This window comes from Colletotrichum tamarilloi (assembly GCF_030869305.1).
Source record: "Colletotrichum tamarilloi strain Tom-12 chromosome Unknown Scaffold_5.1, whole genome shotgun sequence".
NCBI lineage: Eukaryota > Fungi > Ascomycota > Sordariomycetes > Glomerellales > Glomerellaceae > Colletotrichum > Colletotrichum tamarilloi.
In genome coordinates this window covers 532,749-551,662 of record NW_026849388.1, presented here as the reverse complement: position 1 = coordinate 551,662, position 18,914 = coordinate 532,749, and the positions used below count along the sequence as shown (strand labels likewise).

Here is an 18,914-nt window from a genome sequence, read left to right as displayed (position 1 = left end):
CACAAACTACCGAAGAGGCTTGATGGGTTCGCTGTGGCATTGGATGAACCAGGGGAGCTTACTAACGTCCAACGTCTTGGTTACCGAATGCTTGCCAAAAGCCATACGCCTTTTCCCCATCGTCAACTTCAGCATGTTTCCTAACGGGGAAATTTCCTATCAAGGAGGGACGGGCAAGGCTTTGACAATGCCCTGCATCTTGCATGTCGACTATTCGGAATTGTTCCTTATGCTTCTAGGATTCGGATCTATTGGAAACCCCACCTGTCGATAACGTGCTTGGCTTGGTCATTGACAACCACGCGTTCGTCCACGATGCTGGCTGAACGGAGTCTACTCCGAAATGAGGGACTTTGGCCACTGGTGTTACTGTCACTTGAGGGCGTTTTTGCTTCCGCTGTACATCGTTAGAATTCTGTATAAGAAGAGAGAAGGGCCTTGCCTCTAATCATCGCTTTTTCTTCCATCCTCATCCAGCAGACAAATCAAGAGCAGTCTCCTTCATCTCAAAGACTCGAACAACTCGCCAAAGGTCCAATACCTCAAGACATCCTCTCTCTCACGATGAAGTTCTCCATGACTGTCGCCGTCTCGGCGCTCTTCTCCGCCGTCGCCAATGCTGATGGTAAGCTTCCCACCCAATGGCTTCATCTCAAGTCTCCTTGGATACAGCACAGCTCTACTAACACGAGCCAAAGCCGTCCCCTGGGAGAGGCTCAACAAGAACGACTCGATGCTGCTCGTCGTCGACATGCAGGAGGGTCTCTTCAACCTCGCCCGCGACTTTGATCCCACCCTCTACCGCAACTCGATGCTCGCTCACTCCTCCCTGGCCAAGGTCTTTGACCTCCCCGTCGTCCTGACCACCTCCGCCGAGACCGGTACGAGTCCCTCAACCCCTCTTATTGCTTTCAGATATCTGACAAACGAAACCAACAGGTCCCAACGGCCCCCTCCCCCAGGAGATCCTCGACATGCACCCCACCGCGCCCCTGATCAAGCGCAACGGCGAGGTCGACGCCTGGGACAACTCCGACTTCCGCGACGCCGTCCGCGCCGCCAACAAGTCGCAAATCATTCTCGCGGGCATCACCACGGACGTCTGCACCACCTTCCTCGCCTTGTCGCTCCGCGCCGAGGGCTACTCCGTCTGGGCCAACGTCGAGGCCTCGGGCACCACCACCGAGCTCATCCGCGACGTCTCCAACGACCGCATGGCCGCCGCCGGCGTCCAGGTCGTCTCCCTCTTCTCCATCTCCCTCGACCTCATGCGCGACTGGCGCAACACCCCCGGCGCCCTCGAGCTCTTCTCCTGGCTCGACACCTACTACCCCGCCTACGGATACATTGCCCGCGGCCACCGCGCTGCCGTTAACAACGGTTCCGTTTCTGCGGCTCAGGAGACTCTGCCTTTGTAGGACAGAAGCGGAGTAAAAATTTGGGTGTTCTCTGGGTTGAGAATGGGAGGATGGTATGATTCCCGAAAATAATGACTGTGGAAAATCCTGGGTATTCCCAGGACGCTCGACATGGCTCCATGTACTTCATCTTCTTGTCTCTCATTGATGAGCCTCCGCGGCTATAATAGAGATTGGCATCTTCCTGGTGTCTTTGTTTCGCAAAATTCCAGAATGGACTCAAAATGGACATAATAGAGAACTTTTGACTGATCTTGTCTCCTACATGGTAGGAAAAAGTGAGAAAAAGCCGCCCGCTCTTGTTCTTGAAGCCGATCGTGGAATAGCAAGACATACGGAAACCGCCCATCGCATACCATAACTTGTGGTGAACTGACTCAGTCTTATTTATATCAACGGACCGTTTGCAGATCATCCAAAGTGACCCAGTCCCCCGACTTCCCATATCCCGAATAGGCAAGTCGCGGGCCACCCGGCGCCGAACACACGGGCCAACACGGGGCCGGTCAAGTGGATACCAACGCCGGGGCCAGATGCAGAACGCAACGTCTTCTTCCGGGGTGTGATAAGTGGGAACCTCGACGCGGCCCGATGAAGCGGTCTACAGGGAGGGCTGTATAAGTGATCAGCGGTGAGCTGCGTGCGGTTCATGTAAGTTTGACAACCGCCGCGGATGCCGGAGGGGAGTTCCCACGCGAGAGTGGTAGGGTTAGAGACCGTATGCGGATGAAGCAGCGCCGTTAGGTTTCTCAGTATGTGGGTTGTTGCTTTTGACGGATACGGAGGGGGACGGATGGGAAGATCTCGATGGTTGGCATGTATGCCTCATAAGGGCTGTTCACAGGAGTCTCTGGATTCCGGCTTCACTTTCAGCTCAGGGGTAAATGGCGTTTGCGGATATTGTGCCTGACCGCCATACATGCCTCAGAGCGCCATCCGCATCAAACTTACGGCACGATCAGGTACGGCCTCAAGGTAACACGTCAAGTAACACGAAGACTTTCATCAGTTGCAAGAATCACCAGACGCCGAAGACCAATCCTCGTCGCGGCAAGGATTTTCTTTCTAGGCGGTGGACAGAAGAAAAAGCGGTGGCACCACCTGCATCATGCCAACGTTCGTCCAAAAGCAAACCACTTTGAGTGTGGTCGATGCGTAACGCCCTCAACGGCGCCCCATATCTATCACCATAGACAACACGTCACTCATCGTAGCACAAAGAGCGGATAGCAGTAAGAGAAGCAAAGACCAGAAAAGCCTGACGAGGGGTTCCGTTCCCCTGACGATCTGGCGTACTCGATCGGAGACAACGCAGTGGTGCGTCTGCCAGTTGGCGGCCGTGACAGGGGTCTATTGTCGCAAACAGGACCCCAAGGGCCCAAACTGTCTAGACTGTGAGATCGTTTGGAATGGACCTGTCTTGTTCCCGCCTTGCTTTTGCTGTCTCGAAATCTAGGCCAGGCTTGTCTTGGGTGATTCTTCTGCCCCCTGGCGGATGTGGGCAATGAGACAGCTGGTGGAGAGCCCGAGAGACAGTTCATTCTCCGATGCCAAGGATCCTCAGACATATACGCAGGATGAGACGCATCGGTCATTTTTTGGGCATTTATATCCGTAATATTGTCATTTGTTCTCAAAATCATTTTGTGATTATATCGAGAGCGGTGAACACGGGTGCCGTATGCAGCTGAGTTGAACAGGTAAGTATCAATGGATGGATAGAGGGGTGGCAGAACCCAAACCTGAACTCGACAGGGGTATTTAGTTTCTTTCTAAAGGGATGCGGTTTCAGCTTGCGATGCTTCTGGGCGTTTGCTTTTTGCTTCTTGCTTGATTCTCTTTGCCCTGCTTTCTTTTTCTCCCCTTCGGGATGCAAGCTGCACGATCGCGGGCGAATCGGGGAGGCACCTAAGCCACCCCTGGCCCCTCAACCTTCAGCTTGGGTTGGCACTGGACGTCTGTCACGGTGTCACAGCGGTACGGGTTATACAACACCACACACGGCAGAGACACACCGCATACCTTATTTCGGATTCCCCATGCCTGCGTAGCCGGTAGCGCACGTAAGGCGAAGTACATGTATCTGGATATCCCTCCTGCAACCCTAACGCGGAGGAACGGGATGGGGTGGCAGCTGTGGGTTGTGGTGTGTGCATTACGGCGCTCATGGCGGCCCGCTATCGGATTTGATGCAGCGGGACATGGGAAAGCGGGCAGCAGACCGGGGGTGGTAGGTGGAAAGAGAGGTGAAGCCCTGAGAGGGTGCCGGCGCATGCAGCGATAATCAAGAAATCTGCGTCTGGCTTGCATGAGTGCGCATGAGGAAAGGGAAATCGCGGTGTGCAAGATGCAGAGTAGGTCTGCGACCGACGGAAACCTTCTTCTTTTCGCATCCACCGCATCACCGATAATCTCCCATGGGTGAGTCACAGACTGATGAAGGGAAGAGAGATGTGATTGCGACGCGCACGCAACAAACGGGATGAGACGAGTAGGCAGACAGTTTGATATCCAAACGGTGATGGTGAACTGGATTGGCCATCACATTATCCAATACGGAACTCACCCAACAGACGACGAGCATCACGAAACTTGAGCGATGCGCCGGACGGTGATTGGAGCGCGGCCCCTCGCACGCGCCCGACCAGTCAGGTCCCGAGCGCCGGCCATGGGACGCGGTCACCCAGACGCTTTTCTTGTGTTGCACACCCGTATTTGAACGTTGCGAGTGCTATTGGCATCCGTCAACTGTGATGAAGTGCGTGATGTGACGGGGACGCGCCCGACTGATTTCACGTCGCGTTCCAGAGATGAGTATTGTCAACTTGGATTGTCATCTGCACTTTGACCGTGGGGGGAGGGGTTATTCGTGGTGATAGGTGATGGTGGGATGAGTATCGCGAATCGCGGCGAAGTCATTCTGGATGATTCTCTCATTACGATGCTCTGTGACTGTCTTGATGGGTGGATGCGATTTTCGGAGCAAAGGCCGTCGAGAATAAGGCGGTATCTCGACATGACGCCGAGGGGTGTGCTGTGTGCGATGCCCACGTTGCTTAGATTGGGCTCCAAAGTGATTGGTATCTTCACCTCATTATACCTTAACTATGAGCTGACCAAATGGTTGTCGTGTAAGGCGGTTGTGAGGGGAGGGGTAAGATAGAGGTGCTCGTCACTCCGGAGCCTGCCTCCGGAGGGGTAGACAACCTACGCAGTAAGGCCTGGAACACACGATATCTCAGGATCGCCCATCTCCCGACAGCGGACCAAAGCGTCTAGATTACGGTACTACCGCTGCAGACACCGCTCAGTGCCCAGTGACCGCTGCCACCTGAAGCACGCAACTGCGTGGCAGCGTGGTAGGCAAGGCAGAAGCAGGCTGGACACCTGCGAGATGCTGTCCGCTGCTGCTCGGCGGCCATGGCCGGCACCCAGACCCAGGCCCGTGGGGTTTCGTCCCGGGGGTGTATGCTTTTGTTTTTCTGCACCTCTTGATTTTTCTGTAAATTCTGTAATCTCGCAAGCGTTGGGATCGACGAGACACTGCGGTCGCGCAGAGATTCCCCGAGTTGCCCCGGGTGGGTTCCAGGACTCTCGAGTCTCCCAAGACCGCTCCAGGCCCTGTTCACTTTGTCAGTTGTCATATTTCTTGCAGATACTGCAGGTCTTCTTTTCTTTCTTGTCTCTCTTGTTCCAATTTGGTTGCTATTCCTGCCCGATCAATCTCCCCCTTTGCGTTGCCCTGCAGCACACGCCACACCCCTCAAGACCCAAAGAGAGGTCCCAAGGCATGCAGTATTTCGACCCTGATGGGTGTTTGGCATATGGCGGTGACGATGATGTAACTTGTAGGTGGAAGAAAGGGCCTGGGCTTTGGGAGGGGCGGGGGGCCCGCAAGCCGCAGCCGCCGTTGGGAGAAGAAATCATGAATAGCAAGAAAAAAACAGGCGTATGCAGCCACAAAAGCAAGCTCTGACGAACGACTCTTCCGACCAAGATTTTTCTTGCAAGAATTGCCAATATTGGGTTGTTCGATACGAGGGGGCTTTACCGCCTCCGGGCTTCGGTGGCAGAATACATACATACCTACGTAAGGCAGGTTGGCGGTAAGGTAAGGTATCAGAGGAGGGGTGGTGGTCAACTAACGCATCACATCACCCAACAACAACACACAACACACAACCACCAAAAACACCAACCCCCCACGCTCACTCTCCCCACCGCCGTCTCGTCGGTGAAGGAAACAGTCAGTGAACAACGAAACCCCCACCTGCACAGCCAGCACTCTCGCTCAAAGACGTCGCGAATGAATGGCGCGCCCACGCGCGGGCTTGGTATGTATCCGTATCTTATCTTATTCAGTGGTCCAACGGAACCCCCCTCGCCCGGACGGACCTCTGCTTGGGGCGCCGGGGCTTACGGGGGAATTCGCATCGCGAAAGAACAGACGTTTGCTGTTCAATCCTCTGCGCCTCTTTACACTACCACCCCCAAACACACCCAGATATCAAAAATAAACGTAAGGGCGTTTGTTGCGCTTGCGGACGGAAAGGCACGGGATCCTCGAGCGCAAAAATCCGTGCAGAGGATCTTCAGCTCAGCCCAGCTCACCCCCTCTCTATCTTTCCCCTCCGCTATCAGGAGGGGGAAAGACGGAAGAGGCGTCGCTGGCTTTTCTTCGTTTGTTTGAAGTGTAGGCGTGGTGGTGCCACCGCCATCCATCCATTCTAAGGTGTTCCAGCGACAAAGGTTTGAAAATAGCAATGCCAACAGGATGACAGCATACGAGAAGCTTCATCCGTGATGGGAGTGTCACCGTACACTTACAGATACGAAGCTGCGCGGTGAGATAAGCCCGGTCCGTATCGGTGCCGGACGCCGGTAGTACCTAAAACCCCACGCGCACCACTCACCGTAAATGTCTTGCTCGGGCATGGATGTCGGGGGGTATCTCGTATCTTATCTCGGAAAGACCCGAGAGCTGCCAGAGCTGCGATAAGAGGTGCGGTAACGGCGGATAAAGTGATCTCGACGTTTTGGTAGCGGTCGATCCGTTTAGACCGAACTGAACCTGCCGTTTCGGGCAAATTTACTACGACCCTACGACTCTACGACCCCTCAACGGCCACGTTTTGTCCGGGAAGTTTGACAACACGGTTTACCGGGGGGCCATCCGTCAATCGTGCATGCGCTTTCCTGCTGGTGCTTGCGCAGGCGGAGAAAGAAAACGGCGGATACGGATACTCTCTTTTTGAGTTTCCCGCCTTGAGGTCTTGGCAACTGAAGAATGCGGATGAACCGTTCCGTCCAATGCTCAAGCTCTTTGGGGAGGGGATTCTTACGGATACGGGTTCCATCCAGGCTTGGGTCTGGAGACTCGTAGATAGACACCGCGGTCCAGTTCTTTCCTTCCTCTCGCTTGTGCTTGTGCTTGTAGCAGATCACTAGGCTCCTCCAAAACGCCAAACGGAACCCGTCCCGAAACCATTGATCGGACGGCAGAGGGGTCTCCGAGAGCGAAACGAAGGAGCCCAAACGATGGATGTGCAACTTTGGTTGGATCGAGGAAACACAAAATGTTTGCTCTGTCGGCTTGTCTTGCACCTTTCGTCTCTGATTGTTCTCTGTTCCCACTCATTGCTGGGCTGAGATATAGGTCACCCCCGAGGAACAGGTATCTGTTGGCCTGTAAGGTCGGCAAAGAAAGGAAAACAACACAGCTGAACCCGGTTCGTCTTTGAGCTGTATCCAGAGGCGGGGTTGATGTCACACGGGAAGTTGCAGACGGCGTCAGAGTTGGTCGCCGGGTTTACGTTCAGCCAACCAACCAAACCAACAGGAATAGTGACGTTTGATACCGATTGGGGAATCCTGCCCGGTGTGTGTCGGTGTAACGGAACTACACAACTTGTGTGTGGCTTGAACGCCTCGGGTTTCAGACCCGGGCAACCAACAGCCATCAACCAATCCGCCGTCCCGGTTTTCCCCAGGCTTGGCCATCCTTTGAAGTCAGGATTTTGCGCGCTCTCTGAATAGCGTACACTAGTCAGTCTCCCGAAAAAGAACGTCAGTTCCCTTGGGGCCAGTGCTTCAGGATGACGGCGGAACGACGATGGAAGCGTGGTTTAAAGCGAAAGCAAAAACAAAAAAAAAAGTTCTGTGCGGGTGGCCAATTCGCGTGGCATGCCTTGTGGGATCACACGCCCCCACATGCTAGAATCTTGATTCTAGTGTGTAATACTGAGTCTCTATATTGCCAGAAATTGTCAACTTTGAAGATACCCACGTTTGCCGGCCGGGAAAAGAGACAAAATTGAGGGTCGTTTGATATCTCGACAAAAGAAGGAGGGGGCGTGTTGAAAATTTTGAACAGAAATTTCATCGTTGTATAAGGGTCCTGGATGATGGAACGGGAAAAGGGACGATCAAAAATTGTTCATCATGTCAAAAGACTGAAGTCATAGCTGACGTCGAAGTTGCAGTTCGGGGAATAACTGATTCAGGTGTTCGCGTTGCGTCCCTGAAATTCACAAGCTTTTGGTGATGATTGCGCTTGAGAATGCCCTTTCGGACGACTTGCCCACCTCTTCCAAGGTTCTTCTGGAAAACGACAGTAAGAAAGAGGTTGTGGTTGGGTTGCGCCACACGCGATTCATGAGCCACCCGAACTCGAGAGACCCCGGAGAAAAGACCGCGATGTGAAAAGACTGAGAGACTGAGAGGTGTGTGCGTCGGAGACTCTCCGACTACCACTTTGACTTTGACCCTACGAGAAAGTAGGTGTCTCCACGACTCGAGTTTACCGAAACGACACCGAGACGAAGATTACGCGGTGCCGCGGTCTCGACGCGCAAAGTGCTTTGAGTGCCAAACCAGACGGCTGGGCTGGTGTGGAGTGGAGCAATCCCGGCATCTTCGACCACTTGGATGAATTTCTCCAAGGCGGAGAAACTCTGGCAGCACTTTAGAAGCCACATGGAAGAATTTTCCCTGCAAAGGAATTTTCTTTTCGGACCGGGGGTGTGTTGCGGAGAGAGGCTCCGAGAGAGGGGGGAGGTTAGAGAGCTTTTCCTTCTGAACCGTTCATTTGTCACCAATCAAACTCGCCGTAATGCCGAAGAAGAGCCTCGGAAAAGCGGAGCTTCTAGTCAAAGAAGGGCCTTCTTTTGCTTTAGCTATTGGGGTGTCTTTTTTGAAGCATCTAAAGCTTCGAGAAGGCGGGTGTTGAAGCTTACGACGGGGAATGATTCGGCGGGAAAAGAAGCACCGAGACCAAAAGAGAGGCGCCGAACGCAGCGGGCGAATGGATACCGCTTGTCAAAAATTTTCGCATATGGGGGTTGAGATGGGATCTTGAGAAAAGTTGAGAGGCAGGGAGAGTAGACAGGGTCTTTTTGCTAGACACTGTTGATGTCTGTCAAAAGGACCGTTGGGTAAAAGTTACCTACAAGCCTACCTAGTCCTACTCATTCTCCTTCCGCATTCTTCGAAAATTCCAACGAGACTTCATCCATTTGGTTAATGAGACTCCCTCTTCTCTCTACACTAGCAAGCAGACCTGGCAGAAAAAGCTTCCAGAGCTTCCTAAAGTGCTCCATATCTCTTCTTTTCCCAAATTTCCCCTCTTCCGAAAGTCAAGCTAAGAGTAATCCCGCCGCTGATAACCCGTGAGGCCCTCTTTTTCCCATGTGGACTTTTCATCTGGCAGAATTTTGCACCGAAGAGGAGCTCCAGTCTCCATGATGGCTGACTCCACCGCCCATGAGGAGTCCATGACAAAACAGGCAAGTGCGCAAAGACCGGAAAAGGTCTAGAGCCCTCTCCAGACCCCGGGAGCGATCGTCCCGTCGTCGGTGTCGGTGGGGAACTGAGGGAAGAGAAGAGGAGTGGGAGAGATTTGACACGTTGGGATTCGCCGGGGCATCCCGTTTGGCTCCCGAAATTTGCCAATCACCTTTTTCCGTTACGACTCCAAGAGCTCCGCTTCAGACTCTCCAAGGCCCCAATATAAGGGCAAGGGGGGGGGAGTGGTGTTTGGATAAACGGTGAAGCCCCCCCGTCAAACCGCAAGAACGAGGTCCAGGCGCCGGGAACCCATCCCGGTGCAGGGACCCTTCCATCAGGACTCCACCGTTCCCAGGTTTTGGCTGATTGCCAATGCCATGCTCTCTGGTACTCTGCCACTCTGCCACGCCTTTCCACTGGAGTTGGCTTGGGTCCAGGAACCCAAGGAGCGGGGACTGGGAGAGGAGGAGCCGAGAAAAGACAAGAGGAGCAAACCCACTCGTCCAGGCTATGGCTCTCCTCTTTAGCCCGTTGGATGAGGGATCGTTGCAGAGTCTTCTCGCTGGAACCCGAGCCGACGGTTAAAGGGGGGCGTCTACGGATGTTGTCCGCGCCGCCGTTCGATACTGTCCTTTTCCTCTTTGCTGCTCTAGGATGATCGGAATTGGGAGACGGGAGAGCCGCGCCGCCACCTCGACATTGCGGGACCGCGGTGTGCACAATTCCGCAATCGCGGCAAGGGATTTTCCAAGGGTCCTGTTCCTCGCGGCCGTAAAGACGGACTATGTTGATCTAGAGTTCTAAACGGAATGCATCGGGCCCCAGTTTATTACTGAGAAAGGTAAGCAACCTTGCCTATCTGGACGTGAATTATCCCAACCAATCGTATCGCCTCCATTCAAATAAGTTGGGACAAGAGTTACCCCGCGACTAACGGAGCTGGTCCGCTGGTCTTATCTGCATTGCAGCGAGCGTAATCGCACGCAATGCGGGGAGGGTCCTGTCCTGTCCTTCTCTCCCGACCTCACCCGCATTATAAGCAGCCCTATCAGTTATGTCGGGAGTAGCTTTCACGATAACCGGTAATAAAGCCTAGCATGACTTGGATTGAGCTCTTCAACGAGAATCCGCGGATTGCGGAGCCGCAAGCGCAAGGAGGGTAATCATGTCCGGTTTCGCAGAGGGACGCAAGCCATTTCGGAGCCTTTCTTGGAATGACCGGCTCCCTTCCAGATGGTCGGCGTCCTCGCCTCCGCGGGTTATCACTGAGGGGGTGTCGAGACATCAGTCTTGGGGTCGGTCTCGATGAGATCAGATCAGATCATGAAGAATTCAAATTGTCGATTATTCTGACTCTGTCCCGTTGACGACATCGTACGCAGATTGTCGTTCGATGAGAAGATCCCAAAAGGTGTGGCTGAAACCGTTAAGAAAAACGCAGTAAAGATCTCTCAAGATCTTCCCCCTCACGCCATAATCTGCGTTTCCCCCATCTTGCCAATCCCAGGTGTCAAATCTCAAGATTAACCCCTCGTGATGCCGACAAAGCAAGTGACTCACTCAATAACCCCCGAGGTCATGAACATGACAATTACGAACATCTGTAAGGATCCAACTATCTTGCATCTTGTCTACACCCCTCCCCCTTCCTCATCCCCAAAACTCCTCCGCACTCCGGGGCCGAGTCCGAAAGATTCCGTCCCCCGGTGGTGAGGAAGTGGACCATCTTGCGTCTTACCCGACTCTCCGCATCTCACCCGGAGGGCCGCAGGAAGTTAGGATATACTGTCATCGAGCCAAGGCATTGCAATCTATACAGCTTGAACTCAAACCCCAGACTTTACTGCTGCTACTCCCTCCTCCTTCCAAGTTTCCCCGGAGCCTCGGTATGCCGCGTCTACAGCGCGTCACAGTCGTTCCTTGGCTTCCCGAAAAAGAGCGAAAAGGAACCGAACGTCACTGAACTCTACGTATACCGGCCGAAGAAAACATCCCGCGGCACAGCAATACCCCAAATCCCAACCTTCAAAGCAAAACCGGAAAGTTGGTTCCTCGGCTTCCTCAAAGCCAAGGTAAGAACCTCCCGAGAAGCGGTCGCTAGTTCGAGGCCTTCAGCTACACTCTCTATTCAACTCCCCCGCTGATCCAAACCCCCGGATCTCCGATCCATCCCGATCCTTCGTCAAACTCCATCCATCAAAGTGTCCGTAGTCAAAGAAAGAAACCTGCCTGTGCCTGTTCGTATTAGCGGCATCCAGTTCCTCCAAGCACCACCGAGCATATACTCCGTACGCAAACAGGGTCAAAGCCAAGCGCCTCCCCGCAAGGGTCCTTGTGAACCTTTTTGCCGCGGTCGGTGTCGGTGTCGGTGGTCGAAAGGCCGCCTGCTAAAGACAGCGAGTGCCGAGGCTTGTGGCTTTTCTGTTCGTGGGGAACCGACGCCACAATCGAGGCCGCCTGCTTGCTAAGCCACAGACAGACACCCCCAGAAAAACCTTACCTAAGCCTCGGATAGACTTACGGGGTAGACGCGCACGCCACAATACACGCGCTCGCCCCGTATCCAAACACAGCTCACCCAAAACGGTCCAAAGACCCGAAGATTGCAATGGAGACACGCAATCCAGACATCGATCTCGGTAGAATTTACAGCCCTCTTCCCTTTCCCTGTGTCCCCCCCCCCCCCCATAGCAAAACACCCAAGAATAGAGATGACTTTTGGGTCTCCTCACTCTGGAACCTCCCTCTGGCCCGGGTCCTTGGGAAATTCGTAATGCACCGAACAGAGTCCCCAGGGCCTGGAACCAATATCTGGGGTGGAATTAAGTGAGGCTGTGTCTTTCGGACGGAGCAAACGGCATGACGGGGTCTGTGTCTTCCAACTAAATCCATCTTGCCAAGTTGCCAGCAGCGCATATCCCAGGGCTTACAAGTTCCATACCCGCAAAAGTTCAAGCGAATACGTAGTAGTCCACCCGCCGGGAATCCTCAACGGGAATTGTTGCTTGGAACTCGAGACTTTGAATGATTACCTAAGGCAAAAGGTATTGACAGGGGTGCATCTCCCGACGGTTCCCGACCGTTTTCGCGAGGGCCTCTTGTTGTTATCCCATATTGCCAGCCAGACTTTACAGTGTAGGGCAGTCACAAGCCGCAACACCGTCGGCTCTGCCTCCGTCTCTCCCCCAACCAGGCCGAGACCCCCCAACACACTTTTGGCTGGCGGGTTGGCACAATACCGGTACTGCTCGCAAAGTTCCGAAAAGCCAGCGAGACAATACGATATTAATGACGACATGATTTTTGTGGCTAGAACAACCTCAAGTCCACAACACACAACAAACCTCACAAAAGCAGAGAGAGAAAAAAAAACAGGGTAATCCTTCAGCCCCCGACCGACCGGTCAGCGCCATCCACTCTGCCAGTCCCAGTCCCAGTTCCAGTTTCCAGTTCCAGTTCCTCAGCTCCCACAATAATTCCCCAATATTGATTCCAGACCCGCGGTTGGACTTTGTCAGCGACCGAAAGCAAGTGAGGCAAGCAGCAAACCCTACAAGCCACACACACAGTCCAACCAGCGCGCGGTACTCAGTAGACACTTCAATAACCGCTGAATCTAGGCAGGTCAGAGTGCCACATGCTTACGTTAGCTCGTAAAAAGTATGACTCTACGGTTGTGGTTCTGCATGCCGGAACGGAATTTACGGAATGACTCTGACATTTTTCCTGATTTCAAATGCTGTTACGCCTTGATGCACGAACGCACCTGTCATAAGCAAATGCATCCTATAGCGACGAGAAGGCGATGCATGCCTGAGTCACAGGGTTACAAATCACTAGGAAGCGAATAGGTGGATGTAGATATCTTGTGATAAAGAATAGAATCAAATGTTGATGTCGCGCGTGGCGAAGGGTATCTCGTACTAAATACTAACTAACTAACTAATGCGAAGCCTCGTGTGGGCAAAATGGTGTTCCTATGCTTAAGTCCCCGATGATGCGGATGCAAAGTCCTGTGAAAATGTGCTGTGATGCCATGCTGCCCCCAATAACCCAAAAGTCGATCCGTTGATCGATATGAAAAAACAAACTCCATGCGACAAACACTAGCTGGGCTACCTCGGTGGGCCACAGCAAAGGGGGGTATCAACATGAAAAGACAATGAGAAAAAGCAGTAAACAGGGTGATGCAAGGCATGTGAAATGCCAGTGCCCAAATGATGAGTCCACGAGGACCAGGTATCGATTGCAACGTAACGAGGCAGCCGACCTGTAAGTCCTCTCACCTGCCACACCAGCCATTGCCGGGTGACTCTTGTTCGGTGGGTGGCCGATACCGCCGGGCGTGCGCGAGTGTGGCTGAGACACACTGCTGTAGGCTGGCCCCCCCACGATCGGCCTTGCTTGTGCTCCCCCACACGGCGTTCCGAGTCGCCCCGTGCAGTGATGAGCAAGCTAGAAGCTGGATGATCGGTTGCAAGCTTGTGATGGAAATCAGGCCGCGTTGCACACGAGGCCGAGGCCAAGGTGGTTGAATTGCCAGAGGCGTGTTTGTGTTTGAAGACCAGAGACCTGGACCGTCGGAGCATATTGGATGTTCCAGGTCAGAGGCGGTCCTGATTTGGTCTTGTGCTGGCGCCATGCTGAAGAGGCTGCCGATATTATGGATTAGGGTTTGTCGAGACTGAGGAGGTGTGCCGGCGAGCTAGAGTATGCTCGTCCGAACAATAGATGTTTGCGCATTGCCACATGCCAAGTAGTAGAGAGAGCTTGCAGCTTTATCGTGGAAAGCTCTCACTCGGCGATGGGAGTCATGGAGGCGAGCTTGTTCTTGGGGCTCTTCTTGGAGCTGCCGCGACGTTGCGACTTCTTTTGCTGGAGAGCTGCTTGGCGACGGCGTTCCTTCTCGGCCATGACGCAACGAAGGGCCTCGCGCTGCATAGCCATGCGTTCGCGTTCCATCTGGAGAAGCTCAACCTCGGAAATCTGGGGAGAGCGGGAGTTGGGCGATGAGAAGCTGCCGTGGCTGGAAACGCTGTGGGAGTCGTCCTCGAAATCCTGGGGGAAGAGGTCCTCGTCGGAAAGGTAAGAGGTGGCTCTGGGCTCGCCGTCAAAGTCGGCGAGGGTATCGCGGCGTGGCCAAGAAGGGAAGGCGCACGACCGGTCGTGGGCGAGCATGTTGCTGGGAGAGATATCGATGGGGGCGGTCATGGAGACGGAGCCCATGGAGCTGTATGAACCGTATGAGCCGTACATGGCTGCGATGTGTAGAGTGATGTTGAGTGTTGAAAGGTCTTGTTCGTATAAGACTTCAGAGTTGTGGATATTGTTGTTGATTATCACGAACTGGAAGAGTGTGGGAGAAGGTGGACACGGGAGACTTATAAGTCCCAAGGGGCGCGTCTGCCTTCCTCTGGTTTTCTGGGGGTGTGTCGGGGGGGGCGTGTTGCGGGTGTTGGGGGTGTGTGAGAAAAGGGGGTGAGAGTCAACAGGAGGTGCAAGGTTGGGCAGAGCAACGTTCCGAGGAATTTCGGAGAGTGGACCTAGGCCTTTGGCAAGCCTAAAAGATGGGGGTAACTGCTTTCCCGGTATCCCGAGGGGGTGGGAAAACAAGGCAAGGGAGGCGGTGACGGAGATGGAAAGTCCAGGTCGGAAGGAAGGGGGGTGTAAATGTGAGTGCTGACAGCGCAGGGGGTGCGGTACCGGTAAAGGCCCCAGAAGGAAAGAGCTGAAGGTGTTGGGCTTGGGCGGAAAGCGGTTGCAGTTGTCGGCAAGGAGGGGGGTGAGCAAGGGGGTGTATACAAGGACGGTAAGATGAAAAGGGAAAGAAGAAAGGACAAATGTCGGCGACAGGGCTGGCGGTCGCGCGGGAGGAAGACCGTATTCCCAATCCTTGGTACCCTTCAGGCTCAGGCTCAGGCTGGCTGGTTAATTACCTGCTTCTGGTGATTCAGAGTTGGACCGCAGGCCTGGGCTTGGTGACTATTCTCGACGTGGCGTTGCCGAGGAGCTGCTGAGAGTGCTGCTGTCCGAACTATGGAGTCTCGTACCGGTATTTCGTAGTCGTCGTCGGCACCGCGGTACGGAGTACAGTACAGCCAGTACAGCGGGATTGTATAGGTTCGGATAGAGAGGACGGTGGATGACAAGAACGGAATATTGGAAATCCTGCTTTTGGCCTCTTTCTCTCGGTGATGACTTTTGTCCGTGTTTGTACTGCACCCGAGTAAGTCGGATGGGCTGGGTTGACTCTTGCCTGCAGCTGCGCGTATCTATCTGTGTATACGAACGGGAGTGGCAGTGTGTGGGTGGTGTCTTTCGGCGTGGGCGGGAAGTGTTGCTGCTGATGGTGTTGTTGGTTATGATGACGCCGGCGCTGGCTTGCGATGACGCTTGTTATTGCTGGTTGCTGATGGTTGTTTGGTGTACTTGGTGTTGCTTTTACCGCCACTGTATGGTCGAGACACCGAGATGACTCGAACACAGGCAGAAAGAGTCATGATATATACAACAATACCAGAGTACGGTGTTACATCATGTATAGAGTATCAGTATTGCTTCAATAGTACCTTTTCTGGCATTGTGTCAACTATCAAATGTGAGAAACATCATGGCGCAAACAAAGCTGAATCGCAATCGCCGCTCGAGTGCCGCGGGGAATGTTCCCATGGGGCAACGGGAATGGAGTTGCGAACGGACGGGCCTGGCTCCGTAGGCGCAAGCGGTCTCCAAGACTCCGACTGGTCCCCAGCCCAGCTGTGTCTACTAGTTATTCGTACTATAACTAAGTCTACCTACGGATACATACGATCGATACGCAAGGGAGTCGGAGACAGAGCCGGCGATTCCATTCCAGCTGCCATCCCCAATCCAGATATCATCAAATTCAGAGTTTCTGACTCTGCATCGGGTCTATCCAGGCTGCTTTCCGTCTCTTGGTGCCTCGGTGTCTCGCATCCTTGAATTGTGAATGTCGACGGCCCCTGTCGGTGCAATTGTGCCGCTTGCCCACCCCCACGATGCAGCAGTGACAAACACGAGGCCGGCACCCCCTACTGTGATACTGAGGCCGACCTAGAACGGGAGGGAGAGACAACCGGCGGTATTGGCGATGATTGTGTGTGATGAGAGGCAGGGGTTTGAAGAGGAAGACTGGACGCCGAGCGACGATACGGAAGAGGCCCGCAGACCGCCGACGGGGAAGCGGCGGGAGCTGTCTGCCTGTCTCACAGCGCACATCTTAGTAGGAGCATCGATTTGGCGATATCGACAGGCCAACAGCGGCAGAGCGGCAGCCAACCAGCCAAAAAGCAAAGAAGACGGAAAATGAATGAGCGGTGTTTGACCGCCTTGTCGGAAGGGGGTAAGGGTGTGAGTCTGTGTCGGGAATCATTGGTCGCGAGAAGAGGGCACTTGTCTACCTTACCTACACCGTAACAGGGGAAGAGTCATGATCCAGAAGTACCTCTGCACCCACTTCAGGCAGCAAAGATACTTGCAAGGGACCAAGAGAGTTTTGCCAAAAGCTGGTAATCCGCGGGGGCCAGAACGGATGGGCAAAATGCAGGGCATGTTGAGAGCTGGAGCGTTGGAGTTTGGCTCTCAGGCCCTCTAGGCGGTTCGCTAGGGACTTGTCCCCGGTGCTATCAGCAGCAATCACTGCTAATCGCTACCCCATTCGAGGCCCGACAGCGGCATGAGGCGGGGGCCCTGGGGGTGCCTGTGGCCTGGGGCCAGCCGTTTGAACACCCCTCGCGGGCAGGCGTGCTGGGCCACTGGCTGGGGATCGCCCTTTCCTTCTGTCTGGCCCTGTCGCCTTGGGGCCGACCGTTCAATTCAGTGTTCTGGCCGGGGGGTCTTTTTCTGCCTGCCCTGTCCCGCGCTCTTTCTTCTTGCGTGCCCCTGCCCCCGCGGAAGGCAGTCTGGGCTGCCCCGGGCCTCGGGCGAGCCCAAAGAACTGGCACGGGCAGGAACCTGAAGAAAGCAGGTACCTTCCTCCACAGCAGAGGTTAGAACGGCAGGAAGGTACTTTCCTCCTGCCCAGACGGGCGAGACTCGAGAGAGACGGGAAGGAGAGACCTCGGTGCGCTCGGTGCTTCTCCGTCCAGACTTTTTGCGCCGTCTCAAACGGCGGGGGGAGGGCAGAAGGCATTTCTCTCGCTGCATCGGATTTACCCGTCACCCATCTGCCAATCTGGTCTCTACAGTTAGTTAGGTTTTCAACTCAACACGCGCTACCGCTTCAACCTCTGATTGGACACCCCCCTCAAATCGTCAATCGCTCGCTGAATCTCTACAACTTTGACCGAGAATTCGAGTCACAGAAGCGGCCTATCGCATCCGTTTGATTTTGATATTGACATTTCCACTCGCCATCGATCGTTGTCCAGTGCCAGTCAGTTACACACATAGCATACACCCCCTTGGCTGCTTTTTCTGCTTCATTAACCGACTCATCGCATCAAGCAGAACATCTCACCCCCTCATTCTTGTTAGATTGTCGGGTCCCAGCTGCGAATGTGAATCTCCATGCGCCTCGATAGGCTGGAAGCCCCTCCTGGGGAAGCCAAGGATGAGGGGAAGAATCAAAGCAATGCCTAAATGAGCGCCCGCGATTGACTGAATGCATTCGGGGAACTACAGGAAGCACACCGACTTACCGCATGCTTTTTGACTTACAACGCCTCACCGCCGCCAGGGCCCTGCCACCTTTGATGCCGCCCAGCGATGGTGGACGTCCGATCTAGTTCTTGTTCCAGCGACGACAATACCTACCTAATTACGGCGTACCTTGCCCGGTAAGGTCCAGATGCTGCCAATACCAGATTGCATGCACCTCAGGTTGAGGCCTTGTACCTCCATCTGTACAACACCACAACGACAGCAAGCCACATCACCAACACCAACGCCAACAAATATCGGGAGCCAAGAGGACGAAACATTGAAACGAGATGTGCTAGCAAATCTGCCGTGGCTGCATCCAGCACATCCTCATCAATCCCACCGCCTAGGTACCTCCCCTTCCCCAGGGCTGATGCTGATGGTTCTCTGGGCGCATCGCATCGCATTGCATCCGCGCCCATCCCGCTCCAGTGACAGACGAGAACGGCCACGACGGAAACTCAACTAGGAACTTCCGTATTGATCTTTTACCCAAACTTTACCAATTTGCCCGTACATGGCATGGACACCAAAAGAGAGACCAAAAAGCAAACTAGGGCCACCAGCCAGAACGGCCATTTCCGGACCCCCGGGCTCGCTCACGGCCGTTGTTTCTTTTCTTTCCAGGTTCCTGTCCATCACTTTTCACTTCCCGGCTGTCCAATTGCTTCTCGGCCGGCAAGCTGCTGCTTGGGGGGGCCCAATCCACTGGCCCGGTTCGAGATCCCCGGTCTCAGAAATTCCGTCAACTATCACCAACTGGCATCAGATCGTTTCTTTTCCGTCAATTTGGAAGAGTTTTTTTCATCTTTTCCTTGCACTGCTTGCAGTGCTCGCTGGGGGTCCTGGAAGTCTTGGGCTTCCCTCTCATTTCCGGCCCTGTTCCCTGTCGGCTTGTTGGGCTCGGTGCCTATTATCGCGACGGTTCGACCCCAGCTTTTTTGTCCACCCTTCCCGCTTGCCCAGCCTCTCCCGTCATGACCCTGGGCATCTCATCTTAAAAATATGGGAAAATTCCCACGAGGCGTACGGATACAGCTGCAAGCCTGC

At 54.2% G+C, this 18,914-nt stretch overlaps 4 protein-coding genes across 4 annotated transcripts; 2 read left to right on the top strand and 2 right to left on the bottom strand.

Moving 5' to 3' along the window:
- Positions 1-564: 564 nt before the first annotated feature.
- On the top strand, positions 565-1,418 carry CTAM01_02284 (isochorismatase; the record flags this gene model as incomplete). The annotated part of the gene is made up of 3 exons (XM_060518323.1): positions 565-625; positions 699-881; positions 940-1,418. The coding sequence occupies 3 exons, from the start codon at positions 565-567 to the stop codon at positions 1,416-1,418; spliced, it is 723 nt and encodes a 240-aa protein (XP_060386956.1).
- Positions 1,419-4,812: 3,394 nt separating this feature from the next.
- CTAM01_02283 (uncharacterized protein) lies at positions 4,813-5,394 on the top strand (the record flags this gene model as incomplete). Its single annotated transcript, XM_060518322.1, has 1 exon — positions 4,813-5,394. The coding sequence occupies one exon, from the start codon at positions 4,813-4,815 to the stop codon at positions 5,392-5,394; it is 582 nt and encodes a 193-aa protein (XP_060386955.1).
- Positions 5,395-13,997: 8,603 nt separating this feature from the next.
- CTAM01_02282 (uncharacterized protein) lies at positions 13,998-14,459 on the bottom strand (the record flags this gene model as incomplete). Its single annotated transcript, XM_060518321.1, has 1 exon — positions 13,998-14,459. One exon carries the CDS (start codon positions 14,457-14,459, stop codon positions 13,998-14,000), a length of 462 nt encoding a protein of 153 aa, XP_060386954.1.
- Positions 14,460-16,625: 2,166 nt separating this feature from the next.
- CTAM01_02281 (uncharacterized protein) lies at positions 16,626-16,775 on the bottom strand (the record flags this gene model as incomplete). The annotated part of the gene is made up of 1 exon (XM_060518320.1): positions 16,626-16,775. The coding sequence occupies one exon, from the start codon at positions 16,773-16,775 to the stop codon at positions 16,626-16,628; it is 150 nt and encodes a 49-aa protein (XP_060386953.1).
- Positions 16,776-18,914: the final 2,139 nt, after the last annotated feature.